Here is a 20,090-nt window from a genome sequence, read left to right on the forward strand (position 1 = left end):
AAGCGAGCCAGTGAGCGAGCCAACGAGCGAGCGTGTGATAACGTGGGGTGTGCGAGTGAGTGCGTGTACAAGGGATTGGAAAAGGGTGTGGAAGCATAAGTGTGATGTAAAAGAAGTGAGAGGGATCCGTTAACGAGTTAGTGGGCGAGGGAGTTAGAGGACTGTGTGTTTGTGTGTGTGTGTGTGTGCGTGTGCGTGTGTGTGTGTGTGTGTGTGTGTGTGTGTGTGTGTGTGTGTGTGTGTGTGTGTGTGTGTGTGTGTGTGTGTAAATATAGGTGAATGTTACAGTGTTGGAGCATTAATAAGTGAGTGCGGCGTAGTGTGATAGTGAGGATGCCTGAGTGAGTGTCATGTAGTGTAAAATGAGTATGCATGAGTGAGTCAGTAGGTGAGGGAATAAGTTAGTGCATGAAACCTTAGTACTTTTGAGAACATACATATAGTGTCACTGTGTGCGAGTATGAGTACGTGACTGATTGAGTGAGTGCGATGTGCGCGCGAGTGCGTGTTTGGCAGTACATAACGGTGTGAGTGTGTGCGTTCATGCGGGCAATGTGGACTCAAAGGAGGAACGGCCCTTTACCCTACATGCGATAGAAACTATGTTACTATGTCGCATTTTATATTAATATGGATTGGTATCAGGTATACCACTACGTATTAGTTGACTTGTCAACATTTCCCCGCACCCAATAATTATCTGTACTATTTGGAGTGGGAGTGGCGACGCTGGACATCACACACACTACCAAACCGCTCCCTCTATCAGTCGTAATAACAGCTGACAAGCTAAGGCCTCAAGACCAGCAACGGCTGTTGTGACGGGCCCGCCCTGCGATTAAGAGCCAAGACTAATGCGACTAAGGCGGCCTCCCACCAGCGGGCTGCAATTTAATGAACGTTCACTCCTCCTGCCACTTCGTGATACCAAACTTGTGCCTCATTTTGCACAAAAGGTACCATCGGATGACCAAGGCGACAGATTTCCAAATTTTAGATGCAACTGAAGCCAGGTCTCCCTTAACACCGCAGAATGGTTTCACCCAGTGTATCCGCTGAGTCCGCTTTAAGATGGTATACAAAAATGCGATTATTTCAAGCGGACAAAAACGTAGGCGTAGTCGCGTTTTCTTGCTTGTAGTTTCAGGCATTGGCGATGTTTTAATAATGGCTCATGACAATGCGGTGCGCCGTTGAGGGAGCGTTCAGCGACATTGAGGCCGCCACACACTAAAAATTTTTACGCCCAAAAGGGTGCTTCAGCTTGTCGCCGCAGGAGCACCCTAAAAACTGAATATTTTACGCCCTTTAGGGTGCTTGGATTTTGTCGCCGCAGGAGCACCCTCTGTGAAGCACCCCAGAAGACAGGTGCCTTATAAACACCCTTTTCCGCCTAAAAGTATCCTAGGGTGCTACTTAGCACCCCAATCTGTAGGAGCATCTTCTGCAAAAGCACCCACCTAAAGGGGTACAAAACGGGTGCGTCATCCTCGGTTCACAGGTGCAGCAGGTGTGAGACCACATATTGCACAATATCACACACGATTATGGTATGAAACATTCGTGCTTTCCAAGCTTGGTTCTGTGAGACATTCCATTGAAGCTCAACATCAGCTGATAATTTCCTTGAACTTGTGTCACCGATTGTTAAAACATCAATTTAAAAGTCAGGAGCCACATCTCAGTACAGTTATAACTTTCGAGCTAGTTGATTACCCAAAACTTCGTAAAAAACCAATTATATGTTCACTTTGCCGAACTGCAGTACACATCCTTCGAGATTCACTGCAGAGCCTAACCATGCTGTGCAGTGAAAGCAATTAGGTGTGCAACACTTCAACCACACAAAACTTCCTTGAACCTTAAAACCCTTGGCTTCTTAGTATTGCATCAAACTTCCAATCAAGGTAGCTACCTGCAATGTTTAGTGCCTTATTCTTGAGCTGAGCAGGAAGGTTCAATATCAAGGAAGACCAAATGCAAAATGTATAGTTTCCTCCGTAATGCGGCTCATAATATAGTTCCCTCCGTACTGCGGCTCATAATCTACTTATAAAAGTTGGGTACCCAAGCCATTTATTTTCGTTTGCATTATTCTTTTTGCTTTACGGAAAAATATTCATATGGTACAGCACTTGCAAGGTTTGGTGGTATTTGGAGTTTTATAAACATACCTTTAGACTAAATGACCCCACATAGCAACAACAAGAACTGCAAACATCACAGAACAATGCATACAAGTTCCCTGGTGAAGCCCATGGTTGAAATGTAATGCCATTGTTCAGAAAACATTATTTTATCATGAGGCTAGCTTGTACATGGTGCCTTGCATTATGTCCCTGCCGGCGGATGTGGGGTCATTTGTCACTGTTGCAAATGAAAAGCCAACAGCCAGGGCCCATTAGTTTTGGCTAGTATTACGAGGTGCCTCACGGTAAGCATTCTACGTCGATAGACTTTTTTAGAGTTGACTAGAACTGAAATCAGCAAAAGATTCTCTACAAAACATTCATTCTATCCGCAGCTTTAGGGTTTGCTAATTTCCATAGTTGGGTTTCTTCTGCCTTTCTTAACAACATTTTTCTTTTGATAAGAAGGTGCACAACCAAAAGCAAAAAGCTTTTCTGTAAACCTTTGGTAGCTATATAATTGTTACAAAATATTTTACTCTAAATATGGCAGCTTAAACTGAGAATATTTGCATTTAAAAACATTAAAATAAGTTTAAATTGATCATAAATTTTTAGCTGTTTTTACGCAAAACTGTACATGGGATATGAAGTGCACCACAAGGAGGGCTTTGGATTAGCTTTAGCAAATTTGGGACATTTAAGGTGCACTGAAATCTCTACACATGCGCTTTTTCACTTTCTGTATCCACCACGAAAATGGCTGCCAATTTAGACAGCGATTCTAAATAGTAGTTGACGTGCATTTTAAAATAATCAAACATTATAGCCACAAAATTAATTTTTACAAGTTGTAGACATTGCCCGTTACACCAGACATTGGACTACACTGTCAAGAGCTTTGACATCTACAATGACGTCTACAAAGCAGGCTTATACTGGTAGAATGTTTCATACCATAATTACTGTGTGTTCAGAGCTCACGTGTGAAGTATGGATACTGCTGCTTCAGCAAGAACCGAGGATGAGCACCCTTCCTGGTTCTGAAAAAAAATAACAGAGGAAATGCCTTAAGCAGGATTCTGAAACGGGGTTGAATGAAACAAGAATGAACAAGAAATTCTTTCAAAACATGTAAAGCAATGCAAACAAATATTTATTTCAACTTATTTCTACAAAAGACCACCTCATGAAGACTGGTGGTGGGGTATTGTCTCAAAAAAAAAAGCAGAGAGCACTTATACAAATGCTACAGGGAGCCTTCGCAGCCAACAATTGTTTGAACACACCTAAACTAATCACTGTTCAACAAACTCATAAAAAATGTTTGAATGCATAAAAAACCAGTGGTAAACACAGGAAACAGTTAAAACACAATGACGGCACAAGTTTGTCCCGTCGTTCTCTTCTGTGTCCAGGGTTTTCCTATGGTTTTTCATCCATTCAAACATGTACCAGCTAGCCCAGTCCAACGCCTTGGTATCATAAAAATATGGATAGTCAATCCTTACACAAAGTTGAAAAAAAAAGTATAAAGTAGGTGACAAAATTAAAACGACAGCAAATTGGTTGGCTTTTAATTTTAAATGATAATATAAAAAATAATGGCATGAATGAAAGTGAGCAGCACGCGAAGTACCTTGTTGCTAGCCCGACATTCCACTTTGAAGCAAAATGTCCGCTTTCAACACTACATAGGCTACACATGCAATGAGGCATTCCTTTAGGCACACAAAATATACCATAATTGTTAAAAAAGCTACGAATTAGTTGAAAAAACCTGACCACGACAAATTGGAATTAGTGACTAGATACAGTTTCAGAAATACACAGCGACATCATATAAAAATATATGGTTCCCATACAAAGATTGATCATAACAAAAATTCAGGACATTTATCAGACTGGCATCAATGTGCAAAGCAGCTTAATGAAGGAAGACGGTCTTCACTAAAAACATGTTAATATTGGGAGCTCATGTGCTTCCCTGCAAGTTGGGTGTGTAAACCCACTGACATCTTAACTAACCCGCCTGAATCATCACTTGATAGACATTGAGGAATTTTACGAATTGGTTTATTGTAGCCAGCTGTCTAGTTTATTTCCCTATTTTTCTTGGCATTTCGTGTCTAATTCTAAATTTGGTGACTAGATAGCTTTTACTATGGTCATGCACTGGTGACAACGAATATTTGATTTTACTTTAAAGAAATTTCAGTTTTGTTTTATTGCTCACCAGCCAACGATCTGAAATATCAGAGGTGCTTAAAACGTATGTTGGCATTTCCTTCCTGCAGTGTAGTACAACTAATCATGACTTTTACCATAATTTGTTCACAAATCGTAATATGTGGAAAGTATTCAGCTTAATGAAAATGTCATTTCAGAAGCATGCACAATCAACAAGGCCTCAATGACTCTCATGACGTGGTCCACTTGTTTCTGTCACAAATAACCTGAGTGCAGACACATTCCACCGAAGACGAAGGTAACATGCCCTCTTGGGTGATGAATAGTTAAAAAGCCTTACGAGTAAATTTGCTGCTGAGCACGTGAAATTGTGGCATTAAAACAAAAGATCCCTCTGTGGCATCTTTCACTTGGAGGAGCGCTTGACCACAAACTTTGAGAAGCTGGAAAATGCTCCATGAACCGCTCCAGCCAGCAGAAACGATGCAGGACACAAGTTGGTAGGCGGACCGTTGGCATCCTGCGATTGTGAAGATATTTCTGTTTAGTAGATGCTCTTCTTTTTGTACCACTGTTTATTTCACCTTTAACAAGCAGCTGAACTCCTTAACGTTCGCATAATAAAATGCTGCAATGCGGAACAGTTAGCAGGGTTACGTCAATTTTGCTTTTCTACGAATTAACACAATGTAGGTAATCTGCACACAACTACAATCAAACTACAATTTTCACCTATTTCACTGCTAACATCAGCGTTTGACTGCTCAAGCACAAATACAGGTTAGACATGTGCGCAATCTGCTAAACGTATCCCCACAAACTGAACAATCAGGCATCAGAAATCGGCAAGGAAGGAGGTGTCACGTTTAAATGGCACTTTTTTTGTTCAAAACATAAACACCACCTGGAAGCTTGAAGCGTGAGAGGGGGTCTTTCACGCTGACAATGTCAGAACATAGCTTGTTAGTGGGCACCTGCACGATGTGCACAATGTGTTTCTTGAAAATGCGTGCGAAAGTTTGATTGATGTGTAGGACGAGAATTGCAGCACGTTTTGACACAGGCCTTGTGGACGCTTCTGCCTGCTAATGTCAATGTGGATTCTTGCTAGTCGCCCTCTTCGCTTCTTTCTGAATATAATGCTTTAGGCATTATATTCAGGACAACGACTGCATCAAAACGTGCAGCAATTACCTACGTCCCACACATCGGTGAAACTCTCGCACACATTTTCAAGACACGCAGTGCATACATTGTGCATGTGCCCACTAGCAAGCTGCATTCTGACATTGTCAGCGTGAGAGACCCCCTCTCACGCTCCAAGCTTCCGGGTATTGTTTATTAGATTCCATGCGCTGAATGCAAATCAGTGTACATTGGCGAAACGGGCAATCTGCACAGAAGATTAATGCAGCACTGGAACGAAGTGAACAAGGGCCATGCAAAAACAAGTCCACTGGCAGAGCACCGTGAGAGGACGGGACACGTGGTCGACTGGAACAAGACAAAATTACTGACAACTGAGTGCAATCTATCTTCTCGATTACTGCTCGAGCCCCTCATTGTTCAGACGACGCCCAACATTATCAACATAATGGATGGCAATCTGCACCATATCTATGCAAACTCATTGCGCCGCGTAATGCCCAATATATAGCTTCGTTTTCCACGACACATGCTCACCGTGAACAAGCAACAAACCGTTAAATGGCTTTCTTGACTTGGTCAGTGACCTACGTTTCATCACTGCAATAATGCTTTTACCTGCCTACACGGCATTCCGTCAAACACTGGACTACACCACATAAGCCATTGGCGTTCTTAACCTGCACCAGAGTATATAACCTTTCACTACTGCTATGAGATAGACCCATAAACGCACTTCAATATGGCCTTTATATTTAGCTCTTGGAAACATTATGTATAATTTTTTGCACCTGCTACAGCAGCTGGTACTATACCAAAAACATGAAAAAAAAAATGGTGGTTTAACACGCCAAAGCTACACTTGGGATATGGGGAGCACTGTAGGGGAAGGCTTCGCATTAATTTTGACCATCTGGGTATTTTTGTGCGCATCGAAATCTCCAAACACGGGCGTCTTTATGTGTTGCCTCCATCTGAAAAGCGGCTACACCAAGCGGTATCTAACCGACATTCGCCTCCACAGCACACCACCCTAGCCACGGCAGTGGGTTAAACATATGAAATAAAGCGAGTTTTGGAGTGCAAATGAAAATATTAATCACACGTCTTATTTTCCCAATCGATATACCTTTTGAAATCCACCATGCAATCCCCCCTCCCCTACCGGCCTACCAAAACACCTTTGTCTCAAGAGGTAATCAGGCTGTTGTTAATGAAGTAAGTATTTACAATCCCAGACTTGCCACCGTTAAAGTCATGCACTTTGTTTTAGAGATAAGCGACATTAGCCATTTGCAGCACCAGGAGTTAATTGTGTTAAGATCAGATTGAAAGCATTGACGGTAGTAGTTGAAAGAAATTGTGTGATAAATTACAACATCATCTGCAAATAGACCTACATGGGAGGATATGCAGCATGGAAGATAGACCAAGCAACCTGCCTGGGGGGACAACAAAGTGGCACGAGCAAAAGAAGCATATAGTTATTAGAAGTAAACTGCATTTGAGAAGAATGAAAATCTTTTGCTCAAGTGAGGACATTAGGGTGAAGTTTGAGAAGTAGTCTGTGGTGTGCAATGCGATTGAATGCTTTAGAAAAATCGAGAAAAACTACCGCAGTTTGTAAGCCTGTGTCAATGGATCAATGTAGATCGTGAACAAATCCTGAAAGTTGTGTTTCTCAAGTAACCCTTGTGAAAACCGTGGTGATACTCGAATGTGATATTGTGATTTTATAAATAATTAGCGACCTGAGAGTGGATGAAATGTTTCCTGACCTTGCATATGGTGCTTGTTAGGGAAATTTAATGGTGAAGTACCGTCTCCTGATTTAAAGACTGGTGCTACCTCGACTATCTTCCAACCATTGAGATTAGTGCCTGTCATGAGAGACTGCGAAAAAAGCGCTGTCAGAATTCTACAGACTGCGGGATGTACTTTTCGGTATAGTATGATTATTACCAGTATGATCTGAAGTAGACCAGTTTGTGTTGCAAGTTTAAAACCATATCGAAAGATCCTAAATGTTTGCTTGGCTTGATTATATACGAATACTTGCTTCAAAGTCAGTTCAATTTCTCTTCTTGCCCTTTAGTCGTCAGCCCCAGATTCTCTTCAATATCTCTGCTAAGCAATGACACGCTCCATACGCACAGCACTGCTTCATGAAAATGTTTCAAATAATCAGAGGCCACAGCACTGCTAACAGGTATACATCATGGCAAGTTCCACAACATGCAATAACTAACCTGAAAATACATAATCGGTGGTTGCACCGATATGGCAGCAGTGCCTGGACCGATGTGTCGAGCAAATGCGCTGACTTCTGAACGGGTGGTCCAAGCGGCCAGATGATGGATGAATGACCATTCCTGGCGGCAAAGCGTACGGAGCACCAACGAAAGGCCAGGCAGTACTTGGGTACAGCAGGTGCAGTGTCGGTTGGCCAAGGGAGGCCCTGGCAAAGCCTTTGAAACTGGACTGGAAGGCAGCTGACCCAGGACAGCCAGCAGCAGCACCTGCAGGTGCATAATCTGTGAGTGTGCTGACACTTGTTGAAATACAAGAAGAGCACACACAAAGCACGAATGCTTACATCAAGTAGATTTTTAATCGTTTAAAGACAGTAACCTCCAAGGCACTAATAAGAACATTCCCGGAACACCCCAAGTGAAATTTAGGTCACAGTAAGAATGTATTTATTAGACCCGCAGGTACTGTGAGTGGGGTATGCATGATATATGCAAAGCTAGCTACTGAGCTAATTTGCATGGAACGCATGCTAGCAGCTCATCTGTATCCCTTGCTTTCAATCGGAACTGGTGTGTGATAGTTGAGGCTCCTCCATTTCAATGTCTGACTTGTATCTGCACGTTCAATTCTCCAATATAAATCGAGTTGAGTGAGTGCCTACAGCTTTCTTGTTAGTCTCTGTATGGCCTGTGGTTTTGCGAAAATGAGAACTTGCGAATTGGCTCAATTTTCTGCACTAATTTAACCATACATATGCCTCTGATATCAAGCCCCAGACTTCCCGAGAGCTACTCTGACAGAATCGGCAGGCGCCTCGTAGGCGTTGTGAAATCTCCCCCACTACCCCGAGACTATGCTAACTCCCTGCGAGGCCACATGCGCGCATTTCACCTTCAATTTGCACGTATGTGAATTCTATACCTCTATGAACTCTCAGACGGGCGTCGTCATATTCGTGCCGGACTCGTGAAACTCGGCAACGTAAATTACCGCACTCGCTCGCTGGCGCGCGGCCCGAACTCTCTCACCGTTTCCGGTCCTTGCATACTATTTTCTCCACCTTGCACTTTGTAAATTCTCATGCTTAACTACACCTCGTGCGCCCTCATCTCTTGCCTGCTTTTCTTCCAGCACAACTCCGTCAGCACCCGGTCGACGCGTACGCTGTCGGGGCGCGTTGGCGAGCGAGTACGGCAATTTCGCTGTTGTCGAGCTTCACGAGAACAGCACACATATCGCGGCCCGAAGACCGCGAGGCGTACGGTCGCCGGTCTCGCGAGCGCAATAGCTGCGAAGCGCACTGCACGGAATTCGTGAAGGGGGGGGGGGGGGAGAGATTTCACAACACCTACGAGACGCCAGCCATGGAATCACGTGTACGCGTTTTCACATGCACTTCCAGGGAACCTCCTGGTCATGTTATTTCTTGGTATACCGCGGGTATTCACGAGGGAGGACTAATCACAGCGTTGTGCCACTCACGCGAAATTGCGACTGCGATCTGCAACCGCAAAGGCACTGTTTGAGAGACACATAAACAAACGCCCCGGTGTTAAAGAGCCTTGCGTGATGTGAAATTATTAGCAGCCGTGTACCATAGCGCGAGCATCGTAGCCAAGGTCTAGCTTCAGCGTAAATTGATGCTGACTTCTGCGGAAACGGTGGACTGGGCGCCAAACAAGTATACTAACTCACGTAGGCTCTCAGAGCAAACGAGATGGGGGTCTAGCGAATTACTGACCCATAAACACCAGAACTCATTCCAACCAAATACAGAATAATAAAAAATGCGTACTTACCCGAGCAAAAACGATGTTTCCAACGTAAAATTCTCCTTCACTGTCGTCTTCATCTCGCGGACACACGAACACGCTTTGTTCTGATGCAATGTCATCCACTTTTGACGCGCAGTATTTTATCCGGCGATGATCGTTCTTCCGGGGTCCCCATGTTCAACACACGCGTAGGTTAGAAGGGTAGACATCACCCATAAAGCTTCTATAACTATGATTTAAGCTTGAAATAGATAAAACAGATTAAATCACGCCACCAACCACTCGGCACAAAACGCCATGAAAAAACACACACAAAAGTGAGAGATAGTTGCCAGACTTCAAATGCAGCACCTCTAAGTTTGACGAAAATTGTGTTACTACTGTAATGTTGGTAATTATCTTTCTGCTTTCAAAGTCTGAAATGTGTTTATAACTTAAATTTAAGGTTTTTAAACACAAAAAGTGAATACACATAAAGTAATTGACATATATACTGATATTGTAAAGAGGTTTGACGTTTGTTTTGGTTTTGTTTTCACGGCGGGCTTCTCAAGAGAGAACGTGCGAGAAAACGAGCTACTTTGGGTTTAGGAAGAGGGCGGTAAATGTCGGCGTGATAGAAAGCAAGGAACAGGTGCTTACCCTGGTCGTTAAAAAAGGAGCTAATGAAACCCTCACGTAAAAAAAAAAAAAAAAAAAAAAAAACACGTTCGATGAGGAATCGAACTATTGACCTACAAAACAGTAATCGGGCGCGTTAACAAACAGCTATGTAGGCGGGCGGTGTTCGAGGCGCCTAAAACAACTCTATACTTACGTAAGTTGTCAACGAATATTGTTGCTTGTGTCTAGTCATCGCCTCCTTTAACGATGGTCTAGTTTATGCTGCATTTTTGAAATTCTGGCTGTCCTAACGCTTGTTTCTCACGCACCGGTCTTGCAGACGAGGCCGCATTGCTAGCGCTGCAAGCGATTGAGCCAAAGCTCCATTATTTGACTCAAGAAAAGCTATCGCAGTCAACCCGACCTTTTCTGCGCAAGCCACGGCAGCCACGAAATAAATGGAATGTGCCGTTAGAATTATGGCGTTGATAACGCTTGTTTGACCGGCACCGTCTTGCAGACAAGCAACGTCGCTCTAATACTACAAGCGATGTCACTCCTGGCATCTCAGGCGCATCAAACCCATCGTGTAAAACGACTGCTAACAGTGCGAAAACCTCTGAGTTTGTAACAAGTGGGGATTTGCGGTGGCGGCGACGTAATAGGTACAGCAAGCAGGTAGGCAGAACAGCAGCGTAGGGTTACAACCTTTCCCCGAAAATAAAAAACGGGCCTTCCGGGGGGGGGGGGGGGGGGGGGGAGGGGGATTGTGTTGAAAAAAGACGCCATGTTTTTTCACATGCAGTGCCATTTATTGTAGTGTTTTCTTAGAGAGAAATCAACATAACGTTTGTACTGAAAGTGATTGAGAGCTTGGTTAATCGCTCTGCATGTGCTTCACTGAAAAGTAACCGCAATTGCTGACCGCGGCGGTAGAATTTCGTTATTTTGTTCTTCCCTTAGGTCCCCCTCCATCTGAGGCAGCGCGCTCGCCCGCGTATTTTCTCTGCTCGCGTGTCTTTGCGCAGCTTGTCGACATAGGCGTGCGCAGAGTTCTCAATTTGGGGGGTGGGGGGGCAAAGTCTTACCGCTGCGCCCCCCCCCCCCCCCCAGAGCAACTCCCGAACTCTTCTCACTGAAGGCCTTGCGGTGCGAACGCAGTGCAAAGAGGGATGGTTATAAAATTTTTATTTCAATGTGATGGAATTGCAACACACACAAAATATTTGTGAGCAGAAATTTTACTTTCATGTGTTACATCGGCAAGGCATGGGGCAAATTTGGCGCCCCCTTCAGATGATTAGGGGGGGCGGCCGCCCCCCCCTGTGCGCACGCCTATGCTTGTCGACACGTATTTATCGTCTTAGTTGTTGAATTGACGCTTATAAAACGCCAAAACGGGCATAATCACGGCACAAAAGCCAAAAAACCGGCTGATGACGGCTGGTTTTAGATATGGACCGGCAACCGGCCCGCTGTTTAAAAAACCGGTCGGGCCGGTCCAAAACCAGGAAGGTGGCAACCCTACGGCAGCGACGAGCGAAAATGATTTTACCCGACCGCCCCCGTCGGCCTGCGCAAAAAAGGAAGATAGAACCCCTGCATACACGCCCTCGAAGAAAGCTGTACAGCCGATTCAGTTTGTTGTGGACGAAGAGCAACCGAGGCTGCAGCCACAAACGATTGCGCTTGCCGTGGTATGAGCCAAAGCATATCTTCACATAGTTATGTTATCGTCCGTCTGACTGTTACTTACTGAAGGGAAAATTCAGAACACAAACGTTGACGTCTAGCGTCTATGCCAGACATAGACGCTGCTGTTTAGGCCCTAAAAACCACCTTCAGGGTGTCTGTCGGTTCTGTCACGGCGCGCTCGCGCCGCTGATTACGAACGAGGCGTCTGTTGGCGTTGACTTATCGTGTTGGCGAGCCGGTAAACGCCATCACGGTTAAACTCCCTGTTGGAAGACTACGCTGTTGGGACGATAGAGTGCCGACAGAGCTTCTTATTGGCCCCACAAACGCCATCAAGGTTAAACTCCCTGTTGGAAGACTAGGCTATTGGAACGATAGAGTGCCGACAGAACTTCGTATTGGCCCCACAGGCGTGCTGTGAGCCCAACAAGAAAGTCTTGTTGGAATTTTTGCCCGGGGCATAATAATACGGGAACAAATTCTTAGGTAAATTCGATTTCGTTGAGGACACCGATTCCTCGCGTAAAAGTTTTATTTATAGGACTACAAGAGGCATTTTGTAGCCTTTCCTTCCCGTGCACCCAGACATCGAAACGAACCTTGTGATACACTCGAAGCAGTAGATTAGTGCAGAGTGGAATTTAAACATTCAGCACGTTTTGTTCAAGTTACGAACAGCAATTTTAGAGCCTTTCCCCTGGTCTATGTGGAGAGTTCATATTTATTCTCTCAACGGGCGGTGAAATAGTGCAATGTGCGGTTTAAACATTCAGCCTGTTTTTGTGCAATTTTGCATGCTTGCATTCACACACCGTTCTTTTAGGCACCCTAACGATAAGGTGCCGTGGTAACACCCCAATCGAGAAGAAATACTTTTTAGCACCCCTTTAACGGTCGTAGCACCCTATGAAACTGTTGATTACACCCCTGAATTTTGGCACCCTCGAGGTGGGGTGCCCGAGCAATATTTGGGTGCTTGAAAGGTGCAAAAAGGGTGCAAAATGTTCAGTACACCCTCCTTGCACCTTAAAGGGTGTAAAAATGTTAAGATTTACACCCCTTAATATGTGGCACCCTCATGATTGGGTGCCGGAGCAATGTTTTAGTCCTTAAAAGGTGCAAAAAGGGTGCAAAATGTATAGTGCACCCTTTTAGCACCTTTAAGGGTGTTAAAAAGTTTAGTGTGCACTGCAAAACAAGGAGTGGTCGAACATGCTGCTTGCCAATCCGAACGGCGCCTGCTTGAAAACGACGTCGAAGCGTTGACAGCAATTATGGCGGGATAACACATTTGTATGGGAGGTGTGTTTAGTAAGGGCCACAGCGGAGCTATGCATCTGCTTTCGAATTAGAAGCAGATCTATGAATGGTTGACCGCGAGAGCGCGGGCACTATTGGCATGACCTAGTGAAAATAAGAGACCTCAATGGTCGAGTGAGGCACAGACAATGGGCCATGACATCCGAAATATGCGCACTCATGATTGTTATGCCACTGGAAAGCTTGCGGTGATTCGAGTCAGTGAGCGGGTGATTGAACGAGTGCGCTTGTATGGATACACCGCGATGCAGAAAGTGCATTGCGTTTTTTTTTTTACCGCGATAAATAGGCTACCGTTAATAAAGTTTCGAGATTTAAACACCACCCGGGAGAAACTCGATGTGGCCTTGGCCGCGATACATGAACGCCAAGCGGTGTTAGTAACGTACTTTGAACAAGGCGATGATCTGGCGGGAAGGGAGTGTTTGGCCGAGGGTGAAGACCACTTCTGTCGTGTCGCTCCGACGGAGGGCGTCCGGAGCGTACTTCCGCAGCAGCCGCTCGATGGCCGGCACGTCGCAGCGGTCGGGACCATACTTGCGCAGCAGCCGTTCTATGGCCGCTACGCCGAAGCGTGTCTGCATCTTGCTCACACTCAGCCGGTAGCCGAAACCGAAGCGCCGCCTCAAGAAGCTCGGCGAACCGGCACAGCTGCATAGCAATGTGTTAAATGAAACACTTGTGTATAAAATAAGGAGTCTTTGGTAACTCAAGCAGCTCCATTCTAGATTTCCAATTTCGGGCTACTTTACGTCATCAAAGACGGAATAGCATACTGTGGTGTGGCGTGGCCTGGTGTGGCGTTTCGTGGCGTGATGAGAGGTGAGGTGGTGAGAGGTGAAGTATGGTGTGGTTGTGTGGTTGTGTGGTCTGGTTGTGTGGTGTTGTGTTGTGTGGTTGTTGTGTGGTGTGGTTGTTGTGTGGTTGTTGTGCGGTGTGGTGTTACGGTGTTTGTGTTTATGGTTTACCCAAGCTATGTTGGCGTACTGAGGCGCACTTTTGACATGAGGCTAGAATGTCAGGCAGCTAGCTACAAGGCCTTCGAGACTTGGTGCAAAAACTACGGGCAAAATTAATGATCGACTAAATATTTGGCGTGTGTGTGCATCAGATGTTTTCCGTGATTCAATATTTCATTTTATATCCAGCCACAATCATTCAATTCCGCCTTCACCCTTCGTGCAATGTCCATACACCACTATGTCCACCGTCAACGCTTAAAAGATATAGTTTCCCCGTATTACGCAAATTTTGTCACTTCTATGTCGTGTGCTCAAAACCTTCGCCGGAAATACAATCTTGCAGAGCAGGAATTACGTGTTTTGTTCCATTCCTTATGCTACGGGCCTAACGAAGTTTTCGGCGTGACCGCCCTGGTGCTGCCCGTGTCTTCGCAAGGCGCTGTTGTACCAGAAGCACGGACGTAAAAATTCTGAATATAAACCAAAAATACTCTCGCTTCCTTTGCGAAAGCATCCGTGCATTTAAACAATGTTTCCATTCAACAAGCGTTGCGTGCGTACCCTACAAATCCCCCCGGAAAGAGCTCCAGCGAAGTATGAAGTCAAAATAAAAGTTCGGTTAGCAGTGGTAGCAGTTTACCGAAAGCTTTAAATAGATTGCATACTAAAAAACACAGACAAATAGGCGACAAGTCTTCCGCCAAGCTCTGGCTGTGTGTCTGACTTCGGAGGATGTCGTTCGTGCGATTGCCGGCGGCTGATCATACGCACTGCCCAGCAACAAGAACGAACGACTCGAGTGGGGCCTCTACACACACGCACACACGCACGCACACATGCACGGACACGCGCACGCACACAAGCTCACGCCCACACACACGCACACGCCTATGCACGCACGCACACGCGCATGCATGCACGCACGCACACGCGCACGCATGCACGCACGCACGCATGAGTGCACGCACACACGCATGAGTGCACGCACACACGCATGAGTACACGCACACACGCGCACACGCATGCTTATCTTAAAAATGGTGGTTCTTAAAGGCCAACTGGAACGAAATTTTTGGCTGCTTCAATGCACTATTTTCCGGTAGTATTACCTTAAAATGTACTATCTGCAAAATGTGGAGGCCCAAATATGCGCCGCTGCATCGTAAAAAGAAGATCAAAAATGCTCTGTTCAAACCGAAGCTGGGAAAAAAGGACGGCCATTACGGCCGGCCGGAAGTGACGCTACACCCAGGAGTTGAGTGGGCGCAGGCGTCAGATTTTCCCACGGCTGCCTTCCAGAAGACGGCGCCCATTCGATGTGTTTCGGGTAGTCCGTCTTTTCAAACACTTAAAACACGCGTAAAAAGGAGATGGGAAGTTCGTGCAACCATTATTGCTTCGCTGCAAGCTTCTGAGACGCACCTCTAATCGTTCGGTAAAACGAAAGCGCATTAACTGCGAGGCGTCGTGGCGACGCTGCGAGCTAGGAAATACGTACACAAAAAATGGCAGCATCTCCACTCCGTGGATGATGGCGAGGGTTTGGAGTACGGGGACTCCAAATGACATGGAAGTTGCGCCCCGAGTGGCATCAGATTTGCGCCCCGACCGTCATTTGATTTGAGCCGTGAGTTGCACCTTGATTATTCCCTAAATTAAACTGGAACTCAAGGCTAAAACCGAATTTTGATTGATTTTCGCTCGATGGTACATGGATGGTACACGTATGGACGCAGAGGGACATTGGGGGGTCCTAAGGCACTCCGCACCGTTACAGGCGAGGAAGTAAGCCATTTGACTCTCGAGTACTAACTCATGGTGATATCCAAATGGGTAAGACGACTGACTAACTCTAGGTCTATCAGACCCAGGTTTGAATCCTGGTGGTGCCTGTGTGATTTTTTTGCGATTTTAAATGCTACCCGCATGGACGCGGACGGACATTGTGCTGTCCTAAAGTACTCCGTACCAAAAAGTCAGTGTTGAGCGCTAGATGGGCGCCGGCACAGCCAGTATGCCCTGTGCCGTTCGAACCATCCTGTGTTTGTGAGAGAAAAAAAAAGCTACCGTGGGAGGACGGCGCCGGAACATGCTGGCTAGAGTGTAAGAATTCGGTTTCAGCGCAGGTTACCAAGGTTTAAATCCAGAATTTCATTTTTGTTTACACGGGCAGTTAATAGCAGGGCGCCCGTGCGAAATCTTGAGATAATGATGCCATGCAGCGACGAAAGCACTGCAGTGTCTTCGCTGGCGTTACGAAACCGTGACCTTTCCCGAGGCTCAATGCTGCCTTCTAAGTGGTGAGAGCCATGTTGCCAACAGCGGCTAGTTATATTTTTTTATGAAGTTGTTAGAACTGAATCGATTCCGTGTAGTGTGCCGCATGCTGTCCTTGTTCGCGCCCCGACCGGCCGATTACAGTGACAACAGCGTAACGCTTCGCGTCGGCCGTACTCGCGCTCGGCCGCGACCGTGCAGTGGGCCGCAGAGCTATCTGCTGTATACTCGTTCGCGCACCGACCGGCCGCGAAAACAGCGTATAGTCTCGCGTCGGCCGTTCTGCGTATTGCGCACTCGTATAGACGCCTGGCCGCGAGTTTGCAGTGCTCCGCACACCTGCCGTAGTCGTTCACGCGCCGACACACCGACCAACCGGGCCAACAGCCTATATCTTGCGTAGGCCGTACACGCGTTTCGCGTGCTCGTGGAGTCCACCGAGAGCATCCGGCCGCTCTCGCTGCCGCGAAATCAGACGTTATGCAACTGCCGTACTCGCTCGCCGACGGCGTATTGCCTCGCGTCGACCGGCCCCGCCACTCTTCGGATTTGCTTTTAGATGCGAAAGCATCTTATGGTCTCGGCATGTCCCGCGTCGGCGTCCGCACTCACACTGCGCATGCGCAACTCTCCTCGTTACACCCACAGCTGCGCGATGCTACACTATAAAAAAAGAAATAGTTAGCGGCACCCGGTTTCGATCCCACGACTCTGGCCGCAACGGGAAGTACGCGGGGCTCTTCCCACTACGCTACAAATCCGGGACAGGAGCAACTGCTACGAACGTGCCTCATGTCCTTCACTCATTCAAACTACGTCAAGAAGCTACTAATACAACGAAGGCACGCGAAGCTGAACGTCAACGGAAACGACGAACTGAAAACTTTAGAGGAGGATGTTGAATTTCCCGTGGGAAAGCTGTGGCTGGAAGCGCCACGCGCCTTGCAGCTCAACCAGCCCCGTCCGCAGAGCCTCTGATGCTGATTGTGGCAGGATGCCCCTAGAGATTGGCCAACCAAAGAATTCATCCCGAGATAGGTTCGCGTTCAACCACCGTCGTCATCTTCCCGTAGGGGAACCGCCGAAGAATAAGTAGAAGAAGGAGATGACAAAGCTGCGAAGAGGAGGGCGTGTACATTGCTCTCAGCTGGTGTACCAATGTCAACAACCTTTACCTCACCAACGCTGACGGAGACTACCGATTCTACCACAGAGACAACATCGACAAGAACATGATGAACGAGTTTCGGCGCCTCGAGAACCACCGCCTACTCACCGTAACACAACAGTACTTGCGTGCCTTTGCCACCGGTGTCGACCCGGACGCGGAATTCCCTCTGGCGCTAGTAAAAACCACATCACTCAACGTAAAGGCAACGCAATGGAACCACACGGAACCGCCACGATGCTTCGCATCCTCATCAGGGTTCCCTACGGGAAGATGGTGTAATGTTTTTTTTTATGTATCGGCAACCCAGCGCTTCTTCAGCTGCTCGCATTGCGGAAACTTGTGCAAGCAATTATTCATGCAAGAGGCTCAAATTACGCTGCTCACTCGCGCGAGGCCACACAGGGCTACTGTAGGCTACTAAGGAGAGGCGACGGCTGCACGGGAGCCCTGACTGTAACGTCACATCCGGAAGTTCTTCTCAGTTGCGACTATAGTTGTGGCGACGCTCCACTATGTGCTGCATCGGCTGAAGTAGAATGTTTTCGAACGATTTTATAAAAAAATACTGCGCGTGTGTGGAGTTTAAAATTAGGTAGTATGAACCTTTAGTGGTATATACCACACGTTGAAACAGAATTTGGGGCAGCTAAATTTTTGTTGCAGTTGGCCTTTAATGACAATCCACTGAAAATGGACGTGCGACTTCAGCAGCAGTGACCGCACTTCGGAAGGTTCTTTCTAACCCCGCATGCTTGCTCACGTTATCAAGTGCGCACGACGTAATGCCCTACAAACAGAGACCCGATACTATGGCGTCCGTTGAAATTTGCGTACGCTTGCGTTGTAACAGACTACAGGCGCGGCCGCTTACCGGATGCGGCCGCCGGTAATGACGGCAACGCGGTCGGCGAGAACGTCCGCTTCTTCAAGATTCTGCGTGGTGAGCACGATTGTGCAGCGTCGGCGGATCTTGAGCAGAACTTCCCAGATGTCGCGACGACCGTCGCTGTCAACGCCCGCCGTCGGCTCGTCCAACACTACCAACTGCGAGCAGAGGGGCCACACTCATCCCTTGCACAGCCGGCTTGGGACCGTTCGCGGTAATTTCATTACTGACTTAGGTGATCGACTACAACTAAAATATATCGCCTCCAGACATAAGATCATGTGCACGACAAAAAATGATTGCTATAATCAGGCCCTTTGTCCATGCTGGGATTTTTGTTGTTCGGCCTGTAATTGTTGTACTTAATCCAGCCAGATCAATATCTAGCGCTTTATCGCTGCTGCGTGTCGAGTGGCTTTAACAATCACAACACCGACGGCGCCGAAATCGATGTTTTTGTTGCGAACTGGCGTCTGGGTAGGTGCGGCACCATATTGTACTTTGGTTAGGGCTCTTTCAGAAACCCTGAGCTCTTGGAAATGTCAGCGAACGTCTGATAGTGCTTTTTACAATGCGCAGTTCTGGCTGAAGACAGGCAAGGCGGCCGGTATTTCTCATGTGTTCATTTTTTTACTTAAAGCTATGGCCTCGATGTCACATGCAATGAGGATTTTCTTAGAAGAATTCACTACGCTGTACGAACAAACTTTTCTTCTATGGATAGATTACCGCGGTGTGGATGCAGATGCCCCACTCTACTCAGTTTTCTATTAATGCGGAAAAGATTAATGAAAGCCGGTGTCGCCACTCATACACTTGACCGCACTGCTGTTTGTGACATCTTGAATAAGGAAGCGCGATATTGGTAGAGTTGGCCTAAGCCTACTTTTTTTAAATAAACAGTTAGGCGACGACGTACAAATGTGAAACAGTGTATGCGGAAACGTTCACTGATCGTACATGTTTCTAAAAGGCACGAACTTTAGCTCTTCAGTGTTATAAAACAGGCTTCACTAAAACTTCTCCGGGAAAACGGCGCTTGGTGGGGAAGTCATCCGCAAGTATCAGGTAGCGAGGTCGCAAAGAGATCAATGGGTGTGGCTTGCAGGTAATTTTGTGCACCTTTGGCGTTCCCAGAACGGCGATGGCGATGCTCAGACGGCGCTGCTGGGCCCAAGAGAGTTCGGCAGGGAGCACAGAGCGCTGCTTCGTCAGTCCAATGTCTTCTAGCAGGGTGACCACGTCCACGCGCCTCTTCGACGAAGGCAGTCCCTTCAGCTGCGAGAGGTTCGATTCAGCGCTCATTTGCGGTCCGCTTACGAAACGTCAAAGACGGAGGCAGAGTGGCCAGGTTTCATGCGTTATCGCCAGTCCAAATACTGTTCTCTGAGCCACATCTATAAGCAACGGCAATTACATAAAACTGGCAACAGATTAGGACATGTTTCGTTTTGGTTGCACTTTACGCACCGAGGCGAAGAAGTCGAGATGTTCTTCCACAGTAAGGTCGTCGAAGAAGATGCCTGTCTGGGGGCAGTACCCAATGCTGTCGCGCGCCTCACGCGTAGAGGTCCCGACGTCGTAGCCGCCAACAATGACCATGCCAGAAGTGGAATCAATAAAACCTGCGCCACGTGAAAATACCGTCGGGCAATTATTTTAGGGCTATAATACTGAAAACTA

At 46.7% G+C, this 20,090-nt stretch overlaps 1 protein-coding gene and 1 long non-coding RNA gene across 2 annotated transcripts; both read right to left on the reverse strand.

Moving 5' to 3' along the window:
• Positions 1-3,264: 3,264 nt before the first annotated feature.
• On the reverse strand, positions 3,265-10,189 carry LOC144145953 (uncharacterized). Its single transcript, XR_013317633.1, has 3 exons — positions 9,518-10,189; positions 7,715-7,984; positions 3,265-4,839 (listed from the first exon to the last, which is right to left on the reverse strand). It is a non-coding gene; the product is annotated as an uncharacterized LOC144145953 (long non-coding RNA).
• A 3,264-nt stretch (positions 10,190-13,453) lies between these two features.
• Positions 13,454-20,029, reverse strand: LOC144144479 (uncharacterized). Its single transcript, XM_077675937.1, has 4 exons — positions 19,878-20,029; positions 19,530-19,685; positions 18,393-18,565; positions 13,454-13,762 (listed from the first exon to the last, which is right to left on the reverse strand). The coding sequence occupies exons 1-4, from the start codon at positions 20,007-20,009 to the stop codon at positions 13,489-13,491; spliced, it is 735 nt and encodes a 244-aa protein (XP_077532063.1). The 5' UTR covers positions 20,010-20,029; the 3' UTR covers positions 13,454-13,488.
• Between the last annotated feature and the right edge of the window lie 61 nt (positions 20,030-20,090).

This window comes from Haemaphysalis longicornis, unplaced genomic scaffold, assembly GCF_048455015.1.
Source record: "Haemaphysalis longicornis isolate Haplotype H1 unplaced genomic scaffold, Haemaphysalis longicornis Haplotype H1 scaffold_7, whole genome shotgun sequence".
Lineage (NCBI taxonomy): Eukaryota > Metazoa > Arthropoda > Arachnida > Ixodida > Ixodidae > Haemaphysalis > Haemaphysalis longicornis.

Coding starts and splice junctions, on each gene's coding strand:
- LOC144144479 (XM_077675937.1), bottom strand. CDS start 20,009: ATGGTCATTGTTGGCGGCTACGACGTCGGGACCTCTACGCGTGAGGCG. Junction 18,566..19,529: donor CCGTTCTGGGAACGCCAAAG/GTGCACAAAATT, acceptor CTCTGCTCGCAG/TTGGTAGTGTTGGACGAGCC. Junction 13,763..18,392: donor ATTACCGGCGGCCGCATCCG/GTAAGCGGCCGC, acceptor ATTGCTATGCAG/CTGTGCCGGTTCGCCGAGCT.